Source organism: Sapajus apella, unplaced genomic scaffold (assembly GCF_009761245.1).
Source record: "Sapajus apella isolate SASKATOON/1434 unplaced genomic scaffold, GSC_monkey_1.0 scaffold6, whole genome shotgun sequence".
Lineage (NCBI taxonomy): Eukaryota > Metazoa > Chordata > Mammalia > Primates > Cebidae > Sapajus > Sapajus apella.
In genome coordinates this window covers 39,498,645-39,514,528 of record NW_022436946.1, presented here as the reverse complement: position 1 = coordinate 39,514,528, position 15,884 = coordinate 39,498,645, and the positions used below count along the sequence as shown (strand labels likewise).

At 34.5% G+C, this 15,884-nt stretch overlaps 1 protein-coding gene across 1 annotated transcript in view; it reads left to right on the top strand.

Moving 5' to 3' along the window:
• CDC40 (cell division cycle 40) overlaps positions 1 to 15,884 on the top strand; it is a 46,954-nt gene that overhangs the window by 15,417 nt on the left and 15,653 nt on the right. The window contains exons 3-8 of the mRNA XM_032275047.1: positions 3,141 to 3,270; positions 8,802 to 8,885; positions 10,313 to 10,452; positions 11,961 to 12,057; positions 13,161 to 13,300; positions 14,121 to 14,195. Coding sequence (XP_032130938.1) covers positions 3,141 to 3,270; positions 8,802 to 8,885; positions 10,313 to 10,452; positions 11,961 to 12,057; positions 13,161 to 13,300; positions 14,121 to 14,195 — 666 coding nt within the window. The remainder of the gene's footprint in view (positions 1 to 3,140; positions 3,271 to 8,801; positions 8,886 to 10,312; positions 10,453 to 11,960; positions 12,058 to 13,160; positions 13,301 to 14,120; positions 14,196 to 15,884) is intronic.

Genomic DNA, 15,884 nt, shown 5'->3' with positions numbered 1-15,884 from the left:
TTTTATAATAGCTGTTCTAACAGGTTTGAGATGATATCTTACTGTGATTTTAATTTCCAATTCTCTGGTGATTAGTAATGTGGTATACTTTCTCATATACCTGTTGGCTTTTTTTTTTTTTTTTTGAGTGGAGTCTTGCTCTGTCGCCTAGGCTAGAGTGCAGTGGTGTGATCTCAGCTCACTGCAACCTTTGTCTCCTGGGTTCAAGCGATTCTTCCACGGCAGCCACCTGAGTAGCTGGGACTACAGGTGCAGGCCACCATGCCTAGCTCATTTTTTGTATTTTTAGTAGAGATAGGTTTCACCACGTTGGCCAGGCTGGTCTTGAACTCCTGATCTCAAGTGATCTGCCTGCCTTGGCCTCCCAAAGTCCTGGGATTATACGTGTGAGCCACTACATCTGGCCCCTGTTGGCTATTTATGTATCTTTTGAGAAATGCTGAGAAATTCAGGTTTTTTGCCAATTTTTCATCGAGTTATTTATTTTCTTGCTATTGATTTACTTGTGTATTTTGGATATTAACCCTTTACCAGATGTATGGTTTGCAAACATTTTCTCACTTAAATGTGTATGTTTTATATAAGGAGATTGCAGTTGTAATTTACTATGTTGTGCTTCATTATTGTTTTAGCTAAAAATTGTTAAATACTCACATGAACTTGAATAAATTATGCATTCATGTTTATGTTATGTATTTACTTGTATATTGTTATAAATCACTTGAACACAAATTTACTCTTAAACTTAGTTAACTACCAAAAATTGAAAAGAAATGTTTGAAAATCAAATTTATGTGTTTTCTATGTGCTCTGTTGTATTTTTTAATGGTTGTCCCAGAATTAAGAGAGTTGCATATTCACAGGGACCAAGAACATCTGAGATATATCTTGAGTAATTGACAAGAGCTGAGTCCTGCTAAATAGTGTTCTCTCCCTTCCTCTGTTAATATTCAGCATCTTTGAGGTCAGTTCTAATAGCTACCAGTAGATGAATCCTCCTCCCACCAATTCCCTATATCACTAGAAGATTTTTTTGTTGCCTCAGCTTAAATCTGTATGAGACATAGGCACATGTAAATTTTTAGATTGCTTTACGTATAGCACCTTATGTAATGCATACATAGCTTTAATATATGGAGTTGTCTTTGTATAGAAATCACAGTTCTTTTACACTGATAATTTTTCTTTAAAAAGTGGAGCTCATTTTGTATGTATGGCCTGTAGAAGAATTGTTCTTTCTTTTTTAGTTAAATCTGAATTAAATAAGAATATGGAAATTGTAGTCTCCCTTTTTAAATGGAAAGTTACTTAAAGCACAGTGATTGGTCATCTGTTACATGTTATGTGAATAACAATAAAGACAGTGGGGATTTTTATCATTTTTAGATTTCCCACCATACCCCCTCCACCCCACCTCTGTCCCGAAATAGCAGATGCTACTCTGTGTATGATAGCTGACTGTAGCAGGTAGAGCTAGAAAACTTTTAAATCATTTTGTTATCTGTGATTTTATGACTGCTCCTGTTTTTGTAATAAATTTCATGACTGAATGAAGTTGACTGCTGCTTCCAGCATTCCGCAGTCTTTTTTTCCCCGACATTTTTCACCCATCATCAGACACAGGAAGGACTAATATGGACTGCAAAGTCTTGCACTATCCATTATAATTAAGAATATATAGTAATAAAAGCTTTGTATGTAAATCAGGTATTTTTAAATTGAATCATTTTAAACATATAAATGGAAGCTGTCAATATACAGGAATCTTGTAGCAATTTATTTTCTTCAAAAGCAGAAAAAATGTAAGGCACATCTAACATTTAAATTCAGATTTTTATACATAGTATAATGTTGATATCTCGAGAATGCAGTATTCTGGTTAAAAGAAGGTGAGTAGTTTTTATTTGTGGCTCTGGAAATGTATCATAGAAAAGATGGTTTCTAATGGTAATGACCTACAGTGTTCTAATGTCAAAATAATTCATCATGACGGTGGGTCTTATCAAGTTCAAATGAAAATAGCCTGTTATTTTCACCTTTTCCAAAGTGGGAAACTCATTTTATTCTTTATTTAAAAACAAACAAACAAACAAACAAAAAAGAGTTGGATTTTCCCAGTACCTTTTATAATAGCAGTGAATTAATGGCACTTGACATAATGTATTCTGGTAATTTTTTACCCAATTTTTAAAAGTTAGAGGCTCTGATTGTGCATTTAAGGAACTTTATGATAGAATGCTTGACTACGGTTTGTTCTAGCTCTGGTTCTGCCAGTTAATAAAACTTTTGACCCTAGGGCAGGTAAAATACATTGTCTTTGGGGGTTTTTTTTTTATTTGCAACATGAGAAAGAGAATACTCCTCTAACTTGCCAGGATTTTTGTACAGATCAAATTAAATAGCATTTGGAGAAACTCAAAAAAGTATTATAAACAGATGATAATGGTACTATTTGGTGTAAGACAAATAATGTGACTCTTCACAGTGTGACTTTTCAGAGTGGAAATATTTTATTGACATTTGCAGTACCTTTTCCTAGGCACTTTTTCAAGCACTTTATTCTGTTTTTCTGTCCTCTACCCCCAGTGGAATTCTGATTCATCGTTCCTTCATTAGTACTTTCTTTATGCCAGGCACTGTGGTAAATATTGAGTATTCTGAGTCTCCCACTTTGAGGAACTCATAAGCTAGTGGAAAAGAAACAAGTATTTTTTTTTTTTAATTATATCACAGTGCCACTGTTGATATAAAAGTCACCCAAATCCCCAAAATCACGGTTTGGACAAACTATAGTAACTCTCGATTATCTAGATAACACTGTGAAATAGAACTTCTGCAATAATGCAAATGTAGTAGCTGACAACCACATGTGGCTACTGAGCTCTTGAAAGAAATAACTGCAGATAGATTTGAGTGAGAGGGATTCCTCTCCTTCTGTCCCTGGGGCTAACAAATGGTGCTAATTAGCCATTGCCCAGTTGCACAGAACCATATCAGGCTAGAGTGTTCCCAGATAGGTTAATAGGCCCTTGGTGATTTATAGTTGAAAAACATATTATACAGTTATTCTAGTAATTCTGGCTTCCATATACTCAGAACTTTTGTCTCTTTTTTTTTTTTTTTTTCTCACAACATTGCAGTTTGGACCAGAAAATCCCTTTAGGACACAGCAAATGGCCGCCCCTAGAAATATGCTTTCTGGATATGCTGAACCAGCTCATATCAATGATTTCATGTTTGAGCAGCAAAGGAGAACTTTTGCAACATATGGTAATGTGACAAGACTTAAACAGTTTCAATTTTGGCTTTATTAGAAGTGTGATGTGTGTGTGCTAATCTGTTTTATCTTCTGGCTTTTGAAATTCATTAGATTCCTTCAAAAAGGATAGTATGCCTTCTTATACATATCCTTAAATATATATATAAATGGGAAGGTGAATTCATATTTTTAGCTGTCGTTGTAAATCTACTGGGACTTCTGAGTACTAGAAATATTCCATGATCTTAACCAGAATGCTCTTTGTTGTTGTACTAGGTAATGGACACTGTTATTTCATGTCCATTACATGTAAATTGCTGTTAAAGTTGGCAAATGAAAAGACAGTGTTCACAGGTTACTTTTTTATCTCTTTATAGGCTATTTAACTTTACTCTCTCAAATCTTATCTCAGAAATGCTTTCTCTTGATCACCGAAGGGTATTAGGAAAAAGAATAGTCACAAATTCATTGTGTAAAATAATTATATCCTATCAGTGGTAATGTATATGGAAACTAATTGTATAAAGGATTATCATGTATTAGATCATATTTCACCATGGTAAGATTGTAATAGACTTAGAATGTGCCAAAAATCACAGCCAAGACTATATACCACTTAAATCACCCAAAACAGTTCTGTAACACTTCCCATTCAATAAAATGATTGCAAATACATTGTACCCATTGCTTGTATAAGGAGTCCCATGTAAATCTAAAGTAAGATGTAGCACATAAAAATAAACTCTGTTGCATGATGATTTTGTTATATTCTAGCCTATAATAAAAGAGACTTTTAAAGACTTTTCTTATTTTCTTCTACATTAGAAGGACCTTAAGCAATAATTTAGTTCTCTTGTCTCTTAAAGTAAAACAAAATTCCAAGTAAGTTTATACTGACACCTACTTTCCTTTGTAAATTACCTTGTAACAAGAATAAGCATTTAAAATTATCCAGCTGGCTTTAGACCTGGTTTCAGAATTTTTTTTTAAAGCATCTGGTGATTTTTACCTTTCCCTCTAGGAAGGGGCAAGCTAGGACACAGGTTGAACTATTGAGCTAGAGACAAAAAATGAATTTGGGGCTATAGTACATTAGACAGCCTAAAATAAAGGGAATGGCCAGTTGCAAAAATGAAATTTTGGTTAATTTGAGTTTAGTAAGATTAAGATTTAAACTGAGGTTTAAAGAGACAATTTATTTATTAGGTTCAAGTAAACTTAATAAGTGAACTTAATAAATAAGATCAATCTTATCTAAGCTTTAACAACCGTCTCTTTAAACCTGAGTTTTAACAGCCGAGATCGCGCCATTGCACTCCAGCCTGGGTAACAAGAGTGAAACTCCGTCTCAAAAAAAAAAAAAAAAAAAAAAAACAGTGTCTCTTTTTTCTTTGCTTAGATACTGAGCCAAGTATATGACTTTTATTAGTTTGTCCTATGATTTTCTTATAGAAAGTTCTTACCTGACTTCTGATAGTAATTCCTATACCAACTTCCTATCAAATTTTGTTGTTGTTCTTGTTTTTTAACCCTTCCACATGAAATGTAAGGCTGTGAGACCTTTTTGTTACCTTTCCTCATTTGCAAAGTGCAAGGCAGCAAACCTCTGTTATACCATGTAGTGGTGTTATCTACCAGATATTCAGGAGGTGACACATGAATTCGGTTTTACCTCAGTCTCATAACCCTGGGATATCACTGCTGGAATATAGTGTAAACATTTATTTATTTTAATTTTCTTCCCATTTTTAAATGTTGTAAGATTGTTATAATCCCAATGAATTATTTCTGCAAGATTTCTGTAATACAGTTAGTTTATTATAGAGCCCACCTAGAGAATCCTTACCACTGAAAATAGTCTCATTTACCATGCCATCCCATTTACTTACGGTACAGTTTTGCTTTTAGATTGCATTTATAGTATTTCTCCTGACTTCTCAGTCCCTCAGTGGTTGTGTGAATTTTGTCCTGTTTTCCCTACCGGACCCTAGCCTGCTCCCCTGCCAGGCTTACTTGGGACTTCTCGATGAAGTTTCTTTTCTTTTGTTCCACTTTCATCTAGAATTTTCTCTATACCCACCTATAGAAGTGGAAAATAGAATTTTAAATAAATACTTTTAGTCTCACAATAGTCCTTATTAACATGAGTTTTAACTTCAGTATTTGAAACCCTTTATTAACATTGTTAAATGATTTTTAAAAATACTTTACTGAAGGCCGGGCGCGGTGGCTCAAGCCTGTAATCCCAGCACTTTGGGAGGCCGAGGCGGGTGGATCACGAGGTCAAGAGATCGAGACCATCCTGGTCAACATGGTGAAACCCCATCTCTACTAAAAATACAAAAAATCAGCTGGGCATGGTGGCGCGTGCCTGTAATCCCAGCTACTCAGGAGGCTGAGGCAGGAGAATTGCCTGAACCCAGGAGGCGGAGGTTGCGGTGAGCCGAGATCGCGCCATTGCACTCCAGCCTGGGTAACAAGAGCGAAACTCCGTCTCAAAAAAAAAAAAATATTAAAAAAATTAAAAAAAATAAAAAATAAAAATACTTTACTGAACAAATATAATTTTAAAAAGAATTACTTGTATCATTTAGATTTCAGTTTGGTTCCAGTTTTCACTATTAAAAATGTGATGTATATGTTATGCTACAAAATGCTTTTTAAAATGTGGTAGTGAATATTTTTGTACATAAAACTTCATAGTTTCTTTACATTATTTTCTTAAATGAGTTCCCAAAAGTAGATCAAAGAATGTATGTGTTAAAAACTTTTGTTGTATATTATTAAATTGTTTCCTAAAAGAATTCTCTCAACCTATTCTACTGCCACAGCATATAAAAGTCCTATTTCTCTCTTTCTTTCTTTTTTTTTTTTGAGACAGAGTCTTGCCCTGTCACCCAGGCTGGAGTGCAGTAGCGGGATCTCCACTCACTGCAACCTCTGCCTCTGGGATTCAGGTGATTCTCGTGCCTCAGCCCCCTGAGTAGCTGGTTACAGGCGTGAACGAACACGCCTAGCTAATTTTTCCCTCTTTTTTTGTATTTTTCATAGAGATGGGGCTTTACCATATTGGCCAGGCTGGTCTCAAACTCCTGGCCTCAAATAATCTGCCTGTCTTGGCCTCCCAAAGTGCTGGGATTACAGGCCTGACCCACCATGCCTGGCCCTATTTCTCTTTGTCAAAGATCCATATGGTTGTTTTTTCTTTGTTTACTTGATAATCAAAATATTATATTTCTTTATTGCAACTTAATTTTTCTGGACTACTAGTGAGGTTGAAGGTTTTTCTGTATATTTATGACCGTTCTTTTGCAAATTGTTTATAATCTCTTTTCATTTGCCTAGTGGAATTAGTTTTAATAATCTTAAGGATATAATAATAAAATCAATATTATAGTTATTTCAAATAAGACTATCAAAAGGAAGAAAGTAGACATTAACTCCATTAAAAAGATAAAAGGGAAAATAAGCTTCAGAGAGATAGATAAGAACATTTAAGAAATGCAGATATATTCACTTATTTAAGACACAAGATAGTGAGAAAACAAATTGGACTGAAATTTGGTAGTGTTAGAGTTACATCTTGTTCTATCACTGGCTGATTTGTAGGAAGACATAAGGCCAAATCCTTAACTCTTATTTGTAGAATGAAAATAATACTGTTTCCTAATCATGCGGGGTGGAAGGCAGTAGTGGGGATGTTGGTATGGCAATAAAGATTTTTACCACGGGGAATGTGGAGCAAGAGGAACGCATAACTTCTTTTTTGAGTAACAAGACTATGGCCAGATGAGTTGGGGAATGGTGCTTACACAGAGACAGGGACCAGGGATACCTCTTCCCTCTCTGTCTACTCCTTCTCCCCTCCAGACACATCATGAAATGCCGTTTATGTAGACAAGTCTCCTTTCAAAGTAGAAATTTACATTCTAGTTTATTATTATTGAAATGAGAACTTTTAACTTGGTATGTGGATCTGAACTTTATGTGAGCTTATAAAAGTCTCATTTTTGGGGAAAAGTTGTGTACTGAACACTATTCTTTACATCAAAGAGATTAAAGATAAAATAACTCATGGGATTTGAATCTGTGATTTCAGAGATTCCACTCCAAAGCAACTTTTCTGCCATCAGGCTCTCTCCTCTGGCTAGTAACATATTTTAATCCTGAAAAAATCATCCAATAGCCAGGTGGTTGGTTCTGTTGTAGCATATCATGAGGGTGAGTTGAGCACTTACATCCTTAGCTTGTTTGAAAAGCATGTTTCATGACAAATCTTTTACTGTTACCCAAAAGAATTTGCCTATATTCTTTAGGTGAAAAATGAAAATATTAAATCTATCCACTAGGATGTGCCCTTTAAAAAAAAAATGGGGTTAGTACCTTTTTATGTATTCTGTGATTCTTCACATGAGTTGTAGGCCATAGACTGATCAGTTATCTAGCACTCTTGTGAATATACCAGACTAATGTTACCAAACATTTATTGTGCTAGCACACCCACTTGAGAAAAATATTGATTTGAGCTAACTTAGATAGGCTTTCTTTCCTTAAATTCCCATAGACCACTGAAGACCACATTTATATGTAGCCACATACTCTATAACTAAAGAAGTACATTCATATGCTGGTAGATATTCTTGCTTACTTCCCTTAAGAAAATATAAAGAATGATTGGTGAAATAGAAATATATTATTTTAAGATTGGGAGGGAAGACTAACCTTACTGAGAATGGTATTTTCAAAATAATAGGTAGATTTAATGTACTCTTCTTACCCTATTTCTTTTTTTTTATTTAATAATTTATATAATTTGATAAACTTAGCCTTGCAATTTCTATTACCAAGAAGAAAAGGGAAATGGTTTCTAAATTTCCAAATGCATCATGTGTATGTATTTTCAAGCTCTTAGAATATTTAAAACTAAAGTTTGATATCTTGGCTAGAGAGGCACTTACTAATGTAATGTCAGTGTGCAAAATTCATCCTATAAGAAATATATTCTGCTGGAGTCCAGCCTGAGCTTTGGGTTCTAAATAGAAGAATATAGCTTTGGGTTCGAAATAGAAATATAGCTGAGGAGCTGGGAGCAGTGGCTCATGCCTGCAATCCCAGCACTTGGGGAGAGCAAGGCGGTGGATCATTTGAGGTCAGGAGTTCAAGACCAGCATGGCCAACATGGGGAAACTCCATCTCTCCAAAAAATACAAAAATTAGCCAGGGGTAATGGCACACGTCTGTAATCCCAGCTACTCTGGAGACTGAGGCAGGAGAATCTCTTGAGCCTGGCAGACGGAGGTTGCAGGGAGCTGAGATCACGACACTGCACTCCAGCCTGGGCATCAGGGTGAGACCCTGTCTCAAAAAAAAGAAAAAGAAAAAGAAAGCAATATAGCTGAGGGCAGAATGATTGGTCCTATATTAAAGAGATCATTTTTGACATTTGGGAAAATAAATGTGAAATGTGTATATTTGTATTATAATAATATAGTGAATTTAAACAGCAAAATCAAGTTAATAATTTGCCCTTTTTTCCTTTCAGGTTATGCATTAGACCCGTCATTAGATAATCATCAAGTGTCTGCTAAATATATTGGTTCTGTAGAAGAAGCTGAAAAAAATCAAGGTAATTTATTTGAAACATTTAATAGCAAATATATATATGTAAACATCTGTAATTTGTGTCTTGCAGAGTGACTTTAATTAGTTAAAAAGCATTTGATTTAGCTCTTTTTTTTTTAAGTTGAAACAATGGGGTGATAAGTTTAGAGCAATATAGTTGAACTGTTACAGTTTAGAGCTTGCTTTTGCCTCTTACAGTTGTGTAACCTTTGAGTACTTGGCACCATGCCAACCCTGTAGAACTCATTCAATAAATTATAACTAATATATAGATAATTTTGGCAATTGACTTATCAGTGCTAATGCCAAGCTTCATTTTAACAGAGTAGAAATACTTTATTTTGTAAGTCTATGAAGACTGTCTTTGAAGGGTTGCTTTGAACGCTGAGTCTGAATGTGTGTTTCAATGTATGTTTGTGTTCATATTCATTTTGAACTTACAATAAGACAAAACAATATTTGCTAAATGCTAACTTGTCACAAGGCTCTTCAGTCCATTCGAATATTATCCATAAATCCCATTTAAAAAGTAATTTGCTGGTTGCATAGGACACTTCTGCTTAGTAGCTATAGACCCTATGTGATCAGGCTACTCTCTGTATGTGAGCTAGATTATTGTTAAAATAGAATTTTAACAGGCTTTTGCTATAAAGCAAAGCCTGAATTAATATAGGCAGACTTTCTTTAAGTTAGAACTCTGCAAGTCCCACCTAAAGGTAGCTTGATTCTTAGTTAACTTGTGACTATGATTCCATGAACCTTTCTTTTTCCAGGGTAATGACTCTACACAGTATGCCACATCCTACTAATCAAATCAGAATCTCAACCAGAAACACCCTCCTTCTCCTTTTCTTTTACTGTTAACATTGATAATATTAGAGGTCAAGTTGAGACTGAAATCACTTGGAAGAAATACCACTTCCGGTGAAACTGTGTTTTATTTACGTTTTTGCATTACAAGTGAAATGAAGATAAGTTATTAAGTACTTACTATAACTTAATTTAGTTTTAAAATGATAAATTACAGTTTATTCTTGCTTTCAAAGGTCACTTTATCATTATTTAGCAGTAATGAGTTCCTGAGTTTTTTTCCAGAAAGTCATACAGATCCACTGACACAGGTTCTTGATTCAATAAAAGGTTTATGCACCATTGTAGGAGTACATACTTGGGTCTCTTTTTAAGTATACGGTATTAGAATTTGCAGAATATTGAATTAGTTTTAAGTGTCTTTGCCCAGAAGATTGAATCCCTTTTTGTCTAGCATGAGTCAGCATATATGGTAGATTCATGTAGATTGTTTTTTAATAACTCTGTCTTTTAATAACCACAGAGTTATTAAAATCATCTTTCTAATAAAATTAAACATATGTAATATTTCTTTAGAAAATGTACATCTTTGTAATCCGTGTTTTTTGGGGCTTAATGTAGGTTTGACTGTATTTGAAACTGGTCAGAAGAAAACAGAAAAGAGGAAAAAGTTCAAAGAAAATGATGCATCCAATATTGATGGTTTCTTGGGACCATGGGCAAAATACGTGGATGAAAAAGATGTAGCCAAACCTTCAGAAGTAAGCTTTGATGTTTTTCATTGTCAATTCAGGTGTATGCTGTTCCTCTATGAATGATATCTACATTAATACACTTGAGATTTCCTTAGAAATGACTAAGGAAATGACTTAGAAATGACTAACCGAATGACTCATCAAAAATTTTCTGCCTTTAGTTGATTGAAAATATACAATAAAATTTATTTGTTTTTCTTTGGAATATTTTTATTTACCTTTTTTGCTGATTTGTTTTCTCTCATGCTTTTTTTAATTAAAATACAATATTAAACAATTTTCATAAAGATTGCCTTGATATTCTATTAAGCTGCCATAGTAGCTGCTCTTCCGATACTTGACATTCAGATAATAGCTACAAAATCAGCTTTCTATTATACTAGAATTGATGATAGGTTTTACTGATTCCAAATTTATTTAAAATTTTAAATTTTATCTCTATATATATTTTTTAAACTACTGTAAAGTTTGTAAAGTAATGCTCTGCCCTTCCCTTCCTCACCTCCTAATCTCACTGTCTCTGTGAGCCAGGGAGTGTTCTAGTCCCAGGCCTACAGCATTGGACAAGATCAAGAAAATCCTTTCCTCATGAAGCTTATATTCTAGCTGTTACATTCAGTAAATCTATATTTATAATGATAGAAGTAAACAGGTGACATCTAAGATGAGTAAACGTATGCTACTGTTTTTTATTTATTTTAGATTTTATCTGTTGACTTCTTTGTTATTATGGATACAGATTTACTGCTACCCCATCTTCTGTCCCCAGCTCTTTAAAAAAGTTGTGTCACAGAAATGTAGTCATCACTTACACCCTAAGACTGTGTAAAAGTCATTAACTGAAAAACAACATCTTGTGCTAAATTCAGTGTCAATTCTGGAACTAGATTTTCTGATTGCCTTGTCTTTTTACTTGCATAACTAGTATAACATGTTAAAATTTATTTCTAGGTATCACAGAAGGATGAGTTTTGAAAACTGATTTTATATAGTTGAAAAGTATTTTCTAGTATCCATTATGTATTTAGTACCATTTTGTAATTTGTAGAAAAGGTACTCAATCTCTGCTTATAAGAGAGTTGAGCTTGACCTGGCGTGGTGGCTCAACGCTCGTAATCCTAGCACTTTGGGAAGCCGAGGTGGGCAGATTGCCAGAGCTCAAGAGTTCGAGACCAGCCTGGGCAACACAGTGAAACCATATCTCTGCTAAAATAGAAAAAATTAGCCAGGCACAGTGGCGCATGCTTTGTAGTCCCAGCTACTCAGGAGGCTGAGGCAGGAGAATCACTTGAACCCAGAAGAGGGAGGTTGCATGGAGCTGAGATTCACACCAGTGCACTCCAGCCTGGGTGACAGAGCAAGACTCCATCTCAAAAAAAAAGGGTTGAGCTTGTTATTCTGGGAACATACTTGGACCAAATTTGTAGACCTCATTATAAAGAATTTATAACCATCTTTAGGCATAATGAGGTTCTAAAACATTCATTTTAAATTTTACTCCTTAATTTTCTTAGGAAGAACAAAAAGAATTGGATGAAATCACAGCAAAGAGGCAGAAAAAAGGAAAACAGGAAGAAGAGAAACCTGGGGAGGAGAAGACAATCTTACATGGTATTACATTTTTTATACATCTTCATTTTTATGAAAAAACTTCATATTTGATATTATATGAATAGCAGATAACAATCTATTCTTTCATAAGATAAAGTTGACTCTTTTGGTGTATTGATAGTGCCCCAGTCATTTTAATTGTTTTTAACAAAGCCAAATACTCAGGTATCCTCACAGTTCATAACTGTTACTAAACTGTACTCAGAAAGAATAAACTTGGATTTTCATGTGAAAAGATAGAGAGTAAGGCTCTAATACTTATTTTGACTTGTAGAAGGAAATGCATAAGTATTCTAGAATGTACCTGTTCATTAATAATTAGTTATATTTAGGAAATTATAATTATCTAAAACTGTAAAGGATAACTTAGTAGTTACAGTGTTGCTTATTCTAATGTTAATATTACATCAAATATTTAGGTTTGATGAAGCCATATTTGGTTCTTCAAGCTTCCATTTTATGTCCAAGGAGTCTATTCAGTATTATGGTACTTACAACTATAATAACAATAATATAACATTTATTGAATATTTACTCTGTGCCAGGCATGCTGCTAATTGCCTTATATATACTATGTCATTTAATTCCCATAGGTGACTTTATTGTAAAATTTGTGATGAAAGCGGGAAAAGATAGATGAAAAGGAACTGGAAGGGCATAAAAGAGGAAAGCAGGGGAAAAAGAGAGTTGATACTTTTTTTGTTTACTTTAAATTCCTTCTTAACCTGTTTTAGTTCTGCTTCTTTACCAATGACTCACAAGGCCCGAGTATTATCTTTTCTTCCTCTGCTATAATTATGCTACAGTGAAGTCTTCATAAGTCACTAAGATGTGTAACTGATGAAAAGAAGTATAGATCTTATCTAAAGGTCTATGATCTCTGGGTATTTAGGAATTTCAAAATACTACCTCTAGTTGTAAATGATAGCAGTTATTTAAAGCACTTAAATCTTAGCTGACTCTTGATCTTGACATCATTGGAGTGTTATTACCTAACCTTAATATGGAATGCTATCCCTGTGACTAAAATGTTATTTTAAGATATAGATTTCATGACTATGGCTTGTATTTGTTTATTGATTTTCTTTGCCTTTTTGTTTCAGTTAAAGAAATGTATGACTATCAGGGCAGGTCCTATCTTCACATACCTCAGGACGTTGGTGTTAATCTGCGGTCCACTATGCCACCTGAGAAGTGTTATCTTCCCAAAAAACAAATTCATGTGTGGTCTGGACACACAAAAGTAAGCAAGTTGCTGTTTGTGTTTGCTGTAATGTTATAATAATGAAGCCAAAGTAAAGTTTTAGCTATTGATGTGAAACATTTAGTATTTCTGGTAAACGTGTAGGGAAATTAAATTGAATGTAAGCCTGAATTATAGGCTTTGGAGGTGCCCACACATCCATCACAAGTGACTAATCAGTCTTCAAGGCCATCTGAATTGGCCATGCCATAGCATTCATGGTTCGGTGCCCTGCATCCTTGAAGCCCAGGCCTTTCCCCACGAGTTCCTGCTACAATCTTCTTCCCTTTTGGGCACCAAATCAGTGAGTAACGGGCTGGTATTAGCAACAAGTCTCCTGGTTAGCTTCAGTAATTTTGCTTTAGCTCTTGTGGTTATCACACTTCAGAGATTAGATGTGCCCTGCTTTATAAACTATGGTAATTTTTAAACTAATGCAGAGACAAGGCACATGAAAACTTTTGATATTGATATTCTTCGTCATCTACACTATTCCAACGGGTAATTTTCAACTCCTTGCAAAGAGCAAAGGGACTAAGTTAAAAAAGGAAGACAAGTGGGGGCATTAGCAATTTGATTGACTCAAGATTCCCTTGGGTGAGGAACTCAATATTAAAGGTTAAAAAAAAAAAATCTTCAAAAGCTTAGTGTCAATAAGGCCTGCTCTTGGAATGCTAATGAAGGTTATTCGGAGGTGTGATTTTTGGAATGAAGACAAATAGCAAATTAAGCTGCTTAATATATACTGTCTTTTCTTGATGCTTAATTTTAGCTGATCTGTAGAATGCTTCTGGTTGATAACGTTAATACCTTTTTATAGGGCGTCAGTGCAGTCAGATTGTTTCCTCTCTCTGGCCATTTATTGCTGTCTTGTTCCATGGACTGTAAGATTAAGGTGAGTTTTCAGTAGCAGAGTAGCAGTGCTGCAAAGCTAGTTCTTTGGTTAAATCTGTTTGGTTCATTATAAATAAATTTGGGTTTGTTAGGCAATTAGAAACTAATTATTTTCTCTTAGACCCTGTAAATACAGCAATTTATGAACCACTTCCAAACTTACGGTTCTGTGGTCCAGTTGGCTGGTCTCCTTTTTAAGCTTAGACAACTGATGAGAATGTAATCCAGTCACTTTGGCTTTAGACGTATAAATATTTAATCACAAATCATTTTTATAGAGATTTTATATATGTAATAGTTCGTTTCTTCAAACCTTACGAAATAGAGAGGACACATGATAGAAATCCCATTTTTAGAAAGTAGAAAATGTAATTCATCCTTTTTCTTCTAAATACTAGTAGACTCCAAGTAGCAGAACTGCCCCTAGCCCCTTCGTTCACCTTTTCTAGTCTTGGGAAGTTCCATCTTTAGCTTCTATTCAGCTGTAGAATGTGTGGTAGAAAAAACTCAGTTGCCAGTGCATCTCAACCTGAATCTGCAGAAAGTCTTGAAAAAAAATTTTAAATCTAAAAGGATAGTTCTAACCGGTTTTGTGTCTTCTCTTTGTCCGGACCATTATGATGGTTCAATAAATACCAACCCTATAGTGCTCTTGGGGCTTGGAAAGTTGAGTCATTAAAATTTTATCATTAGTAAATAATTCATGGATATTAACAATAAAAAGAGGCCTCTTCTTTTGATAAGAGCAACCATGTAGGCATTTGTCTCTAATAGCTTAAAATGACAGGCCAACATTTTGGAAGTAAAAACGCCCATTTTATTTAACTTTTACTGTGTACGAACTACGTTAATTGAGATGTTGGTCTTTTCTTTGGCCAACCAAAAAAGCATAGAATTCAATTTAGTTCACTTCTATAAACATTCTATTATGTTCAAGGGACTGAAAGCAAAAGCTATTAAGGCACTGTCTCTCCCCTTAAGATGATCATTTTATTATGATATAAATGATTATTATAGAGGCAAGCACAAGATATGCTGCTTTCAAAGAGGAAGCATACCTTAGTAAGAAGGTTGACTAAGTAAAGGACGAGGAAACAGGAGTAGAGTTGTTTGAAAAGAGTAAAGAGAATGAATCAGCATGGTGTGTGCTAGAAACAACAGTTTTGTGCTTGCTGCCGCATAACAACTAAGAAACAAGGAATGATTGCAGTCATGGGCAAGGAACCAGGTCTCAGAGGTCCTTTCCTAATATTCTACAGTAACTGAGACCGTGTCCTACTGGCACCGGTGGCAAGGAAATGCTTTCTGTTTTGGAGTACTAGCAACATTGTTGAGGATTGGATTCAAGGCAGTCAAGAATAAAGCTAGTCTTGAAGCTATTGTATTAATCCACGTTAGATATGCTGAGAATTATAAGCCTGTTATTTTAGTCTAAATCATCATTTCCATATAGTTTCTGTAATACTTGTTACTTTAGAAAAGTAAACAAAAAGGCTTTCACTTTCAAAATGTCGTATACATGCCAGTTTAACACTTAATTCCTTTAAAAGTTGTTTGTAGTGCTACAAAAGTAGAAACTTTTCATCACAGAAAATATATGAAACAGAAAAGAACAATATGAAAATAAAAACTCACCTGAATTAACTCCACCTATAGTTAAGTCTCATGACATTTTGATGTAAATATCTTT